Source organism: Grus americana, chromosome 1, assembly GCF_028858705.1.
Source record: "Grus americana isolate bGruAme1 chromosome 1, bGruAme1.mat, whole genome shotgun sequence".
Taxonomy (NCBI): domain Eukaryota; kingdom Metazoa; phylum Chordata; class Aves; order Gruiformes; family Gruidae; genus Grus; species Grus americana.
Window position 1 is genome coordinate 202,862,323 of NC_072852.1, and position 13,658 is coordinate 202,875,980.

Sequence of the window (13,658 nt, forward strand, 5' to 3'; positions counted from 1 at the left end):
CTTTAACAAAAGGAAATGAAGCATAACACATGCTCTGAAAGAAATTAACAAACCCAGAATATTTTGTACAATAATTCCTAATTATTTTGTATAATAATTTCAGCTACTAACATATAGCACCACAATGTGAAAATATAAATTCTATATCCATTTAGAAATGGATTTGAAAACTGAGGCAAACAAAGCATAAAAGTCTCAATTCTTTTCAGCAATTAACTCTCACTACCTGTGAACTTTCCTAAAACACCTATCTGATGGATATTCGTTGGGCATACCTAAATTGTACGAAAAGGTGATGTGCAAATAAAAATGAAGTTCAAATTTTATGGGTTTAAGAGAGTACTATGCAAATACATCATAAAAGCAACTGGAAGAGCATGCATGCAGAAATGGCAGAGAAACTACCCTACAGAGGATCTGCAAGTGAGAAACAGAGGAATTGTTATGAATAGTTAAAAGCTGATGTAATTTAGTATCAGTCTTCAAAATGTGTTTAAAGCCCGCAAGGAATCTAATAAATAAACTGATGAAAAGTCTAACTGCTTTTTGTTTCTCTTGTGCTCTATTTGTATTTACAAAAAAACCCCTGTAGTAACACTCATGTTATCCAGGACTTTAGAATATAGAAAGGTACTACGCAAGACCGAGTTTTTCAGGAGCAATGGTTGCATATAAAAACACCACCAAAATAGCTTGTGGAACACAAGAAAACAGTAGCCCAAGTGACATTCTTTTAAAATAGGCAATTATGTACTAGGGGTCCAATTTCTAAACATGTTGGGTTTGTGGGGTTTTTTTTAAATAACAGGAGTTAAGCAATTTAATACTTTTAAAAAAATCAAGCTATGAGATGAAAGAATGAGAACCTGTTCACCTTGCAAAAAAGCTGATTTCTACTATTCCTTCATTAGAATGGGCTTCAGTCTGCAATTGCTGCTCAGGTAGAGCCCCTGTTTAAATCACAGACAGCTCTGCCCGAGGAAAGAACTGCAGGACAAGGGCTCATATTTGAACTGGAATTTGTTAATGTCAGCATAGCTAGCCCAAACCTAGCAAGAATAGTAACTTGTTAGTAAGTATCCAGGTATTGCCCTTTGAGTCCAACATAAAGTTCATCCATAACCAGCTTCCGAGGAACCTGGCGAAGAGGGAGGATGGGCTGGGTCTTTACAGAGCATTGCCAAGACAGAGGTGATGTGTGTATGATCCTCTGGTTCCATCTTCTTTCCATAAGGAACCAGGAACCCAAGAAACAGCTGGAATTATTTGAACGAGTCAGGCAGATGCTTCATCAGGACTACGGGAAAAAGAACAGGGAATAAACAAAGTCCTCACAAGGAAGAACAAGAGACAAGACAGCTGACCCGTGCGTTATCACACTGACAAGGACAGATTTTCCAAAGTGCTCAGCAGTAAGCAGTTCCCATTGGGAAGGCAGGTGCTGCTGAGTACTCTGGAAAATACTAGAACACCTCTGAGTGCCAAAATGTAAGAGAGCCTCTCCCTTTGAACTTGGGTGCCTGAAAACAGATATTGCTGATACAGAATTTTTGAGTACTCAACCCATAATTGCATTGACAAACAACTGAATCCACACCAGCATTGTTAAAAGCCAATAAGATCTTTAAAATAAAATAATAATAATAATTTTTAAAAAGTTCTTTAAGAACCTAAACTAGATAGAGGAAGATAATAAAACTTCCGAGAAATGGTTAAAAGTTAAGCAACATCAGAATTTCCAAACAAGACGCTGTGATCAGGTACTCTTGAGCAAATTTATTTTCCCAAATTCATAAGAACAATTCTTGATTTACACAGGAATAAATTATCTACTTTGGCTTTGTGTCCCAACACATAACTTCAGTATAGGTACGCCCACCTAAGTTGCAGAACCAGGTTTGGTGCTGTACTAGTCAAAAATCTTTGTCTCAAGCCAACTACCCAGAGGAATGGAAATCCAGAGAAGAGGCAAATTTTTCCTTTTAATTTCACTGGTGCAATCATACAGAGTTCTTCACTTTTGCACTAGAACAAATTTCGTCCCCTTTAAATCAGTCATAGATTAAGGAATAAGAACTATGAGAAAAGATTACTTGGTCCAACACATTTAAATCCAAAGAACTTCACCTGCTCACAATCTGAATTTGCACCATTCATAGTAGATCTAAAACCGTTAAGAAATCAAAGCAGACGGCTTCCTCTCTCATGCACAAGCAAGTCTCAAAACAATCAAGACCTAAAAATGAAATGCATGAGCTATTTTGACTAGCATACAAACTTAGCTTACAATGATAAAGCTGAAGTTAATCAATTTAATTCACTTGTTAAAGAACCTTGTCCTACACAAGAAGTACTGCACTGTGTTGGCTTCCAGAAGGAATGAAGGAACACAATCCTTGTTATTAATCCTCTGAAATGAAGATTAAATTATTTCTGTAGCCTGTAATGAAGCTCTTGAGTTTTCAGTTTTAGCCAGTCCAGTAACATGCTAGGACAAAAGTCTTATTTCATGCCAGGGAAATGCACGTTCTGAATTTTCACTGAAGAAATCTGACTATATTTCAGCAAAGGCCCGTCATTTATTTTCCCAACAATAACCTTGAAAATTAAATCCAGACTCTGATGGATTGGAGCTATTGATGGTTGATTTTCTCTCTGCTGCACGGCTATTTACAAGTATCACATTTAGAGCTATGAAACTCTTTGAATATGGATCTTCTTATATCTTAAAAATATACAGAATCCTTACGGCAAATGACAAGTACACATATATTCTTTGATTCCATCAGCAAGTGCTAATAATAGAAAGGTTAAGAGAAATTGTTTTCTATAACTGGAGTCTAGCTTGAGATGAACTCCATGTATTAAAGCAAAACACTCACTTCAAATGGGTTTTTGTAATCGATCCTATTTTAGAAGGGTACAATTTAATCCAGTTCCATTTTTCTAGCCAACTGGCACACTAGTTGCTTTTGCAGTTCAGACCTGACCGTATGGTACACTTTTATGGTAACTCTCAACATACTCCAAACTGCATCCTTGGAAATATTGTACTGCTCTTGATAGCAAAATACCATTCAGCTGTATGAAACCTCACTTTCTAAATAAAGAACACCACGGTTTTAAATGACACTGATTATTAAACTAAGGTTACACTCCTATTGCTAAATTGAGTTGTAATTATAAAGTAGAATTAATAACCAAATTTAATGAAAATCCCATTATGATGTAGCTTACCAAATCAAAGCTGAAACTGCTGTAAGTAAAATGACAGATAGTCGCAATATAAAGGCAATACTACATTTGAGCCTATTTCCTCACCTTTAGGGATGTCTCAGCAGAAAAATTAATTCCAAAATGATATTGCCTCTCCCCTCACTAGCAAGCACAAGCCCAGGGACAGACCCAGAGAGAGGGCAGGGTGACGAGGGAGGTTCCTGTCTGGCCTCAGGGCTGCCTCCGACCTCGGTGGATCTCGCCCAGAAACTGCCTTCACGTGGTGAGGCAGAATCAGGCCCTCCCGTTGCAGGTCATCACCCCGTCTTAGTTCGGAGCGCATAAAAGTCAAAGAAACTAACTCTTGGAAAAAGAGGAAAGTTATTCCAAGACACAAATTTTTTAATTCCAGTGGGCTTTTCTTCTTCTGATCCATGTGGCACATAATAAACAAAGTTATATTTCTGGGGGTTTGTATCTGCTGGGATTAGAATCTGGTAAGAACTGAATTGTGCAAAAGACAAAACAAGAGGAGTGCCTGATTTACCCCAAATTACACTGATCAGGAATGTATTAATCTCAGAATACACACGAAGTCAAACAGACTCTGAGGGAAAAGCTTTACTTCTAGTATGAAACACTGATGAAAGGCTTGAATCGATCTCCCTTCTTTCCCATTTAGCCTAATCCTGTACAAGAGCTGCAAGACTGGTTATACATTAAGGATTTTTGAAACTTCAACAGAAAAATCCACAATCACAAGACAAAAGCTGGAAGGCAAATGGTTCTTTGTAAAATTCTAGAGCTACTTCTCAAAAGTATGCAAGCAGGTTGAATGCTGTGTTGCTGAGATCTACTAATGTAACACAGACGGTGCATAGAGTGGAGAAAATTATTTTGCATTCAGCTAAAGAATAAATGTATACAATCCTCTACAAAAATCAATGCATTGCTCCGACATCTGAAATCAAGTTGAAGGTAGATTTCCAATCACGAGCAAAATTTCCTGCTTATAATATGCAAACCAATGTATGCCAATACTCGAATGTTTCAGCTCTGGTGTATTGTGTTCTGATGAGTAAGAATCTTGTACTATTCATGTTTTGCAATAATTTCATCTCTCTCTGTCAGTAAGAGAGATTCTCTGAATAATGTATGTAGTGCAAAAGAAATGAACAGAGTTTAAATCAAACACACAAATGAGAAGGGGAAAGAATGAGGACTATCTCCAAACTGCTATAGATCAGATCAATTTTGCAAACTTACAACAGAGTCTGTCTGCTTAGGCAACCTGTTTCATATGCATTCCCCATTTAGAACAAAAAAACCTAATGTTCTGGGTCTGTTTAGAGAAAACAAAAATGCCTAAGATAACCATTAGAAGACAGATATTACACTGAATATACGAAATTATTCCAGTTCCAAAAGTACTCCTGGGTGAACATTTGCCTGTATGTTTTTATGTAGTGAAAAGAAAAAAAAAATTCAAGTTTTTCCAATGTTGCAGTGAGTTACCTGCTAATATGCCATCCATAATCCTTTGAAATAGTCTGTTTACTGTCCCTAACACATGTAAGGGGCCAGGCCCTGAATCTTCACAAGTAACCTCTGCAGCAAACGGAAACAGAAATAGAGGTAACTGGTCATGTCTCAGAGCTTTACGCTTGAACTCACATGAATATTCATTTCAGTCCAGCAGCTCTACGGCTTTTGCACTGTATATTTGAGGACATGTGTGCTGAGTAATTTCGACACAAATAGCAAGATCCAAAGCCACTGTTTCACAGCGGTTCAGCAAAGAGTTATCATTTCATATTGCCACGAAATCACTTAATTCAGAGCTGATGGTGGGGGTTCTTTAATTAGGTTAGAAAATCTCACACATCTGCCTTTTAGAAGCCTCTGTCAAGCCAGCAAATTCAATCACATGGAAGCCGGTGTCCTCCAGCTATCAGACAATTGATTTTTGCAGGATTCTGCTCATATTTAGCTTAAGGGACATGCGATATGTTCATTCAGTTGTCAGTCAGTTTGCCTACGTTTCATTAGGAGAAGATTTGTTGTTTAAAAAATATTCTTCGGTATTAAAATGATTTAAAAAATGATTAAAAAAAGAAGAAGCAGCTGGATAATTGGCACGAGACTGCAAAATGTGAAATAAATACAAACTTTGACTAATGCAAAAATACAGGTTCGTTGAAGTGGGATGTACAGACCTAAATAAGGCCTGTAGCATTATGCCTATTTAATACAGACATGTACAGAATTATATCAGCATACACACACATGAACATATACATGTACTTTCCCCCTCTTTCTCTGCCTCCCCCCATACTGTAAAGATTCATCATCTCTGAGTCATTAAACTCTTTGGAACTGAAATTGGGTTCAGTTCAAAAAAAAAAAAAAAGATCAGGTTATGAATCGCTATTTCTATAAATGACAGCAAATACAAAGGGACAGGTTTTCCTCGCTTGAAACAATGAAAGGTAAACGTAACGTAAGGTGGCTGGAATGAGAGAGAAGAATCTGATGCGAATAGTCTAAACAAGGAAAGTTTTGGGCAAATCCTTTTTGAATCTATGGTGTTAGTCTTACACAGAGAAGTGGTTCAGTTTTAGACAATTTTAAATTTATGGAAGTCAGAATTAATTCACTTGTGTTCGAATGGCAATACTGTGCCATACCCTCAATCCAAAAAGTAACAATAGCCTTGGAAATTATTTGGTAGAACTGGATGCGTAGGCAGAATCTAAAATAATTGACTTCACTTAAAATTACTGATTTCAACATACAAAAATTTTAGTCCCGTCCTCTTTCACAAAAAATGAAAGTTTAAAAAAATCTACTGTGTCATTTGTCTTCATGGAATATATAATCAGTGCCTGCAAAAGTTGACATGCATTGTAATATCTTCTCAATGAACTACACCTGCATAGATCTGATTCCTTCCAGTTTCAAAGCACCGTTTGAAATGTTTTCTCCTTATGGAATATGATATTGATTTTCACACTAAACACAACTAATACATTGATTAATATAGAATTCACACTTAATGGGACATCAATCTTTCCTGCATAAAATGAATTGAGCCATTTTGGCAGCTCAGCAGCTTTTCCTGGTAAATAAGGTGGCAAGGTCATCTGAAACTTGGAGTACCAAAGACTTGTATAAGTAAATTTAGCAATCAATAAATTATACATGAGAACTGCAGAGTACATTGTATGTTTACATATTAAAAATTGCCACAGAGGTAGCTGTGAGAGAGTGGAGAGAAACGTAGTACTTATTCCAAAGGCACGATGAAGAGTAAGACCTTCTCCAGTACGTTTCTATTTTAAACTCGCTCAGCAATGTTGCTTTGGGCATCTACTTCCAGAGGCAATTCACTCTTGAATGAAGAGGAGGGATTTGAAAACTTAAAAGGCCACAGAGGAAAACCTATAGAATCCTGAAATACGGACATCAAAGTAGTAATGCTACTACACTCTTCAGCTTTGTCACACTATATCCCACTGTCTTACATAATAATGTGAATTTCTTTTTATAAGCCTGACACACATGAAGATAAACAGAAATAATGCCTTGCCACTTGCAGAGATTAAGGAGTAGCCAGCATGTGTTTTAACCAAGGCTAAAAACCCTGACATGATCTAAATGTAGGAAGTTCAGCTAATTATACTCTGCTTTAAGGAGAAAAAAAAAAACAAAAACCCACAAAGGTAAATTTTACCTCATTTGGTAAGGGCATTTCTTTCTCTGTTTTCTTCTCATGGTGTATGTGCATCTTATGCGTGTGCAGGTGTGTGTGTGTGTATAAAATATATAGTAGGATGAGAATATTTGTTCCAGCTGAGGTGGTCTGTGAAATCAAGTAGATCAGATACTAACTTGATTTGGCACCAATGTATGGATGCATAGAGACATATCCACAGGATGTATGCATTGCGAGATGATAAGAGACATTTACAACCCAGAATATAAGAGCAGGGCTGCCTCAAGTGACATCACCAGATCAACTGCAGCGTCAACCAACTCAGATATATTATCCTGCACACCACCGCTTCCCTATCTCCTTTCCAGCCATTAGAAGAGCATTTGCGAGCACAAATATCATCATCTATTTTCAAATACATGCAAGGCACACCATACCCAAAAGCGAAAAAGAGTAACTGTGGGGTTTACGGACTGATCGAGACATTCATAATTTTTCTTTACAACAACAAAATTCATCTCCATAGAAACCGGGAAGCAAGAAACTACAGTAATAACACTAAAGTAAATGTCATATCAGGTTAGTCACCAGAAGGCAGAAGAGGGGGTTTTGCTCCAGTTAGAAACTAATAAGGATTGCTGCCCCTTTTGCTCTTCTGCAAAGGGTACCTATACTGAAGACAGACTTACTGATGTATTTCCAATGCAAGATAATGATGTGGTTTCCTGTTATTTCCACTGCAATTTACTGGTAAGGTGGTCAGATCAATGGCATGTTTACTTACAGGCATTTGTTACAGCGAAGCTGTTAGCTGTTTCAATGTTGTCTACATGAGGAACCAAATTAAAAGGTGCTTCGGATGCATTGGGGCTGGTGTTATGAAGAAAAATTGCTAATCGAAAAGCAGTATATTCCTGATCTGTGTTCCTGATGAAGAGACCACCTACAAAAAAAAAGAAAAAAAGGCAAAAAAGCAAAGGAAGGAGGGTGAATTATTTGCAAGCTACTTACTATCTTGCAACGCTAAGCAGCTGTCTCTCCCAAAGCTGCACAGTAAGGCAAGTCCTAAGACTTTAATGGATAAGGAACTAATCATATTCGTAATCACAACCGCTGCCTTTAAATCACTGTCCTCAATCGATTTTAACCTCCCTGATGCATTCATGCTTCTTTTCTGACTTCTCAGTTTCCAGCCTTTCATACATAAATACCCAGATTTGTCATGATTACAGTGACCTTTGAAAGTGTTTAGCCTCCATCTCCCTGATACTGAACACACTGGTAAATCAGCTACTCAACAGCCTCTTACATTAAGTGGCGGGCTGATTAAGGGGAACGATGCTTTCTGGATTAAAAAAAAAAAAAAAAAAGAAAGAAAATACCGACTCAGTGTAGGATAATCTGCACTGAACAGGAATATAATGAACTTTGCTCCTCTGCAGCCATGTGCAGGCAGGGAGCTGCTCAGCCTTATTAGCAGCATCTTTACAAGTCCACGAGAAATGATGCAGTGATGGAGCTGAGCTGGAAAGAATTCAGATAGCTGCGTCCCACCCGAAACACGTCCGAAAGAAGGGAAGCTGGAGGCGATGGGAAAGGGGTGAGGAGGGGGCACAGGACTCCACGGAGAGACCGACAAAATCCCAAACTTTCCAACTACGAGAAGGGAAAGAAGGGCAGCGTTACCCTTTACCCCCCACCCCTCCCGGCTACCGCAACCTCCGATGCACGTAACTCGCCATCCCTCCGGGAGCCAGGCAAAAGCGGGGGGTGCCGCAGGGGGCTGAAGCAGCCGAGGGGCATCAGCCCCGAGCCCCTTCATCCCCTGCTCATCCTACACAGCCCGGAGCTGGGACGAGTTCTGCAAAAGACAAGCATCCTCCCTACCACACACGGGTATGTATGTACACACACACACACGGAGGCATACATACACAAATACACGCGGATTTTTCTTGAAGGCAGGGAAATGGGATGAGTGGCGGAGGAGAAATCTGCAAACTGCCTTCAGAGCCTCCTTTCCAACTCACTTTGCAAAGGATTGAACCCCTGGACACACGCACACAGCCCAATGCAGCGCTTACCTATTTGCACACTGCTAGGAAAAGCTCCCATTGCTAGTCCCCAAAAGCCAGAAAACAACAAGACAAGCTGTCTGCAAATTATCCTCATCTTCTCTTTTGCCTCTCTGTCTCGCCTTCTTCCGCTCGCTCGCTCGATGCTGCTCAGAGAGGCATTGAGGACGAGGTGGCTACAAACAAAATCAAGAATTTAAAAAAAAAAAAACCAACCAAAAAGAGGGAAAGGGGAGAAAAAGAGAGGTTTCCTCCTTTCTTTTTCTTTTTCTTTTTTTTTTTTTGTTTTGTTTTGTTTTAGTATTTGTTTGCTATTCTCTCCCGCTCGCGCTCTGCCTCTCTCCCGGTTGCCGCTGCCGTTTCAGCAAGCCATCCCGCCGCGCCGGATTTTTCCCGCAGTCTCCATCGCCGGGGAGCGGTTTCTGTCCGGCTGCAAATGTTGCACATGCAGAAGATGGTGGTGAGTTTGGCGGCGGGGGGGAACGTCTAGTGGCGGCGCGGCGCGGCGCGGGCGGACATGCGCCGTGTGCCCCCCCCCCCCCCGCCACCGCCGCCCGCACCGCCACGGGTGGGGAGCGGCCGCGCGCGTTCGTGCCGTTCCGTTCCGCGCCGCTCCGCGCCGCCCCGCGGAGCCGCCCGCGGCCTCGGGCGAGCACTGCAGCGCCGGCGGTCGCAGCCACTGCGAAGGCGATGGTTTGGGGTTTTGGGTTGTTTTGTGGGGTTTTTTTTTTTTCCCCTTCCCTTTCTGCCGCTCGCACATCCGCGGGCGCGCACCGGCGCGGAACTTTGTGCCGCGGGCGTAGGGCGAGAAGGCCAGGCAAGGTCACTGCCCCGGGCTTTGCGCGGGGCGGAGGAGTCACGGCCGCTGCAGCCCATCGCGCGGCTGGGGCTGCTGCTATTAAGTACCAATTATTATTAATGAAGGTGGCAGGGCGTATCTGCATGTGCTGAGCAGCTGCGGAGCGGGGGGACGCGGCTGGGCAGGCCTGGCAGCCCCCGGGGGGGCGCTCCGCGCACTGCGCGCGCCGCTCCGCACGGGAGGAGCGGGACCCCCTCCCCGCTGCCGGGGTTTGCGGCAGAGGATGGAGCGGAGGGACCAGAGAAGGGAAGCGCTCAGCGCTTGTGGGCACTCATGCCAAAAGGAATGAGAGCAAATGAAAGGAAAACTTCGCTGCTCCTATACCGCCGTCTTTTCTCCTTTTTTTTTTTCTTTTTTTTCCCTTTTTTTTTCTTTTTTTTTTGGGTGGGAAAAATAATGGCGCTTTTGTCTGTCTAGACCCTTCTTTTTGGTGCCTTCAGATTTTTCTTTCCAATCCTTGGAAGTTCCCCAGAGCAGCTGCCAGAGGTCTGGGGATATTGCAGTTAATATTTAAAAGATATATATAATAAATGATAGGTAATGAAATCATCCAACAATAGCTGTATGTCAGAGAAGGGAGCTTCTAGTTTTACATGTGCCTTTGCAGAGAGATTTGTGTCAGTCACAGGGAATGATTGGTGCTCCAATAAATTAATTTTAAAATATTAATTGGTAATATGAAAGAATACTGATTTTTAAGGTGAACTTTGTGGCTCTGTGTTCAAACACACACATTTACTCCAAGACCAGAGTTTTGCCTACTTTCAGGTTTGCTTTCTTAATTTATTACTATATCCCATGTCCCCAAGCTCTCCTGTTTTGGGGTGAAAGACACCCCCTTTAATTGCTGCAGAGGGTGACAGTGGTTTCTGAAACGTGAGTTCCTTAGCGTCAACCGCATACCCCAAAGAGCAAGCAAAGAGCATTGAAAACAGCTATATATATATAAACTTATCTGCATGGGCATGTGTGACTCTGTGTGTGACTGTGTCTGTGTGTGTGTTTGAGAGAGTGTGGAGTTCCTGTAAATAAATAAATTACTGTTTGAGAGATTTCTTTGCAAACAGAGTTCACCTGCATTTCAGAATACTCATTCCTTTTTTCTTCCAGTAAGTCTTCTACTTCCCTTCACTTTCTCTCCACGTATTCCTATGCTTCCTCTGAATCTGCAGGCTTGTGCTTCACCTTATTTACTCATGGCTTTTTGTGACCTCTGGTTTTGCTCTTGCTTGTCTTTTTTTTCTTCTTCCTTCCCTTGCCTCCTTTGTCTCTCTAAATACTCCCCAAATTTTTGTGCCTCCTTTCTTCCATCATTTAGCATTTAACTTTCTGACTTTGTAAATCAAGGAATCAAAAACAGGGATTAAATGGAATAATATTTCCATTCCTTAATGGCTGGATGGTTCTTCACCACTAGGAGCAAGTGAGCTTGGAAATGGGTAAAACATTTAGTTAATTTGGTGACACATACTCATGTGAATTCATGCCAAATATGTATAAATGATTAGGAGTTTAGACATATGTCCATTATAGTGCCACAGCAAGTTACTGCCTACCAACTGAGCTAAGGAAAATGCTTTAGTCTTTTTCAAATATAAAGGTAGCATGTTAACTTAAATTTAATTTTAGAGTCCACAGGGAACCATACAGTGGTCTGATCTGATCTGACCAAGAGTCTCACCCAGCAGTTCCTACATCAAGTCTGTAATTTCTGTTGGAGTTGGAACATATATTTTAGTGAAGCATCCAATCGTGATTTAAATACTTCAAGAGACAGGAAATCCATCACTTTTCTGGGTAAGTTGTTCCAGTTGTTACCTACTCTCATTTGTTAAAACCTGTGTTTGTCCGGCTTTGGTTTCTTATGTTAACTGTGAGAGATGAACCCAGTATTCCTGCAACACTATCACTCAGTGCTATTCCTGAAAATAATCCCATCCTCTGCTTGACACTCCCCTGCTTAGACATCTCAGGATCATTTTTTGCAGCTGTGGAAGGCAAAGGAAAGAAAAGAGAAGAGGCCACCATGGCAATTTTGTTTAAAAGACACAAGGGGAAAATAAGAAAGTTGCAGCATCAAAATCCCATTTCAGTAAATTGTGAGAAGTGATTGGCAGATGATTAAGTGATTGTTCACAAGGCTCATCTTACAGCAGAACTGGAACAGGAGCGGTAACGGGTGTAATCAAGATTAACGCTGGAAGGGAAGACAGGTAAGTTTGGAGACTCACTGCTGCTCAGGTGGGGTAACCTGGCTGACTGCTGAGTGCCCACCGAGCTGCTCTCACTCCCAACAGGGCAGGATGAGAAAAGACGATGAAAAAGCTCGTGGGCTGTGATAAAGACAGGGAGATCGCTCACCAATTACTATCTCAGGCAAAACAGACTCAACTTGGGGAAAATTAATTCAGTTTATTGGAAAGTAAGAATGGAGTAGGATGGTCAGAAACAAAGACATAACCATAAAACACCCTCCACACACACCTCTTACGGGGCTTGACTTCACTGAGCAGTGCAGGGAGATGAGGAATGGGGGTTCTGGTCAGCCCATAACACCTTGTCTCTGCTGTTCCTTTGTCCTCACACTTTTCCTCTGCTCCATTGTGTGTCTTTCCCACGGGCTTCAGTCCTTCAGGAACAGAGTAGCTCCGCTGCTCCAGCACAGGCTCTCCACAGGCTGCAGTTCCTGACAGAAAACCTGCTCCTGTGTGGGCTTCTCTCCACAGGCCAGAGCTCCTGCCCGGAGCCTGCTCCTGCATGGGCTCTCCACGGGCTGCAGCTTCCTTCAGGCATCTCCGTTGGCTGCAGCATGGGGTCGTTCCACAGGCTGCAGTGTTGATATCAGCTCCACCATGGTCTTCTCCACAGGCTGCAGGGGAATCTCTGCTCCGGCACCTGGAGCACCTCCTCCCCTTCTTCACTGACCTTGGTGTCTGCAGAGTTGTTTCTTTCCCATTTTTCTCACTCCTCTCTCATGCAGCTGCTGTGCAGTGCTTTTTTTACCCTTTCTTAAATACGTTATCACAGAGGTGCCACCAGCATCACTGCCCACAGCTTTGGGCAGCAGTGGGTCTGTTTTGGAGACGGATGAAACTGGCTCTGTCTAACATGGTGGCAGCTCCGAGTGTCTTCTTACAGAGGCCAACCCTGCATCCTCCCTCCCTCCAGAACTTTGCTACATAAACCCAATACAGCTGTACACTGCCAAGCAAGAGGAGACCAGAAGGGAGAGTTTGTGTGTTTTCCTGGTTGCTGCTGGAGAGGTGCTGCATGAAGACACTTCTGAACTGGGGTCCCTGCCTCCCCCTAGGTCCCCTCAAGCAGACTGTGAAGGTTGTGGTAGGTGATGAAGGGAAAAATGGACAGATCTCTGAGTTCCACAATGAAATATCAGAGAAAATAAGAAATAATTGAAAAATGTTTTATTGAATGTGTGGAGGGTATAGACTAGGGGGGGTCTGGAGAGGTTGTTGGTGGTGAATGCTTGCTTTGCCTTGGGGCATGTAGCAGCTCATGGCCTTGCCTGGAGGCCACCACATGAGTAAACTCACTGTAGAGCATCAGCTGAGAGGCTGACGGTCTGCTGCAGCGCCTGAATGAATCCTGCTGCAGAAGATGCATGAATATGATGTTTTTTCCCTCTGGCAAGGATTGGAAACCTTTGACTATTTTCTTGATCAGATGGTCTTGTGCTTGGACTAAATACATTTATGAAAAGACTCTGCAGGAACAGGAAGACTATGAGAAGATGTGTGCTAGAGAAGAAATGAAGACTGTGTGTTAGCCAGGAGGA

At 41.9% G+C, this 13,658-nt stretch overlaps 1 protein-coding gene across 9 annotated transcripts in view; it reads right to left on the reverse strand.

Annotated features, from left to right (window-relative positions):
• GRIA4 (glutamate ionotropic receptor AMPA type subunit 4) overlaps window positions 1–9,512 on the reverse strand; it is a 235,175-nt gene extending 225,663 nt beyond the window's left edge. For 7 of the 9 annotated variants that reach the window (XM_054836650.1, XM_054836716.1, XM_054836658.1 and 4 more), the window contains exons 1-2: window positions 9,016–9,512; window positions 7,716–7,874 (exon numbers count right to left, since the gene is read on the reverse strand). In XM_054836650.1, the coding sequence (XP_054692625.1) occupies window positions 7,716–7,874; window positions 9,016–9,103 (247 nt within the window). In that variant the 5' untranslated portion in view covers window positions 9,104–9,512. The remainder of the gene's footprint in view (window positions 1–7,715; window positions 7,875–9,015) is intronic. The other 2 variants (XM_054836705.1, XM_054836726.1) reach the window with 2 other exon arrangements.
• Between the last annotated feature and the right edge of the window lie 4,146 nt (window positions 9,513–13,658).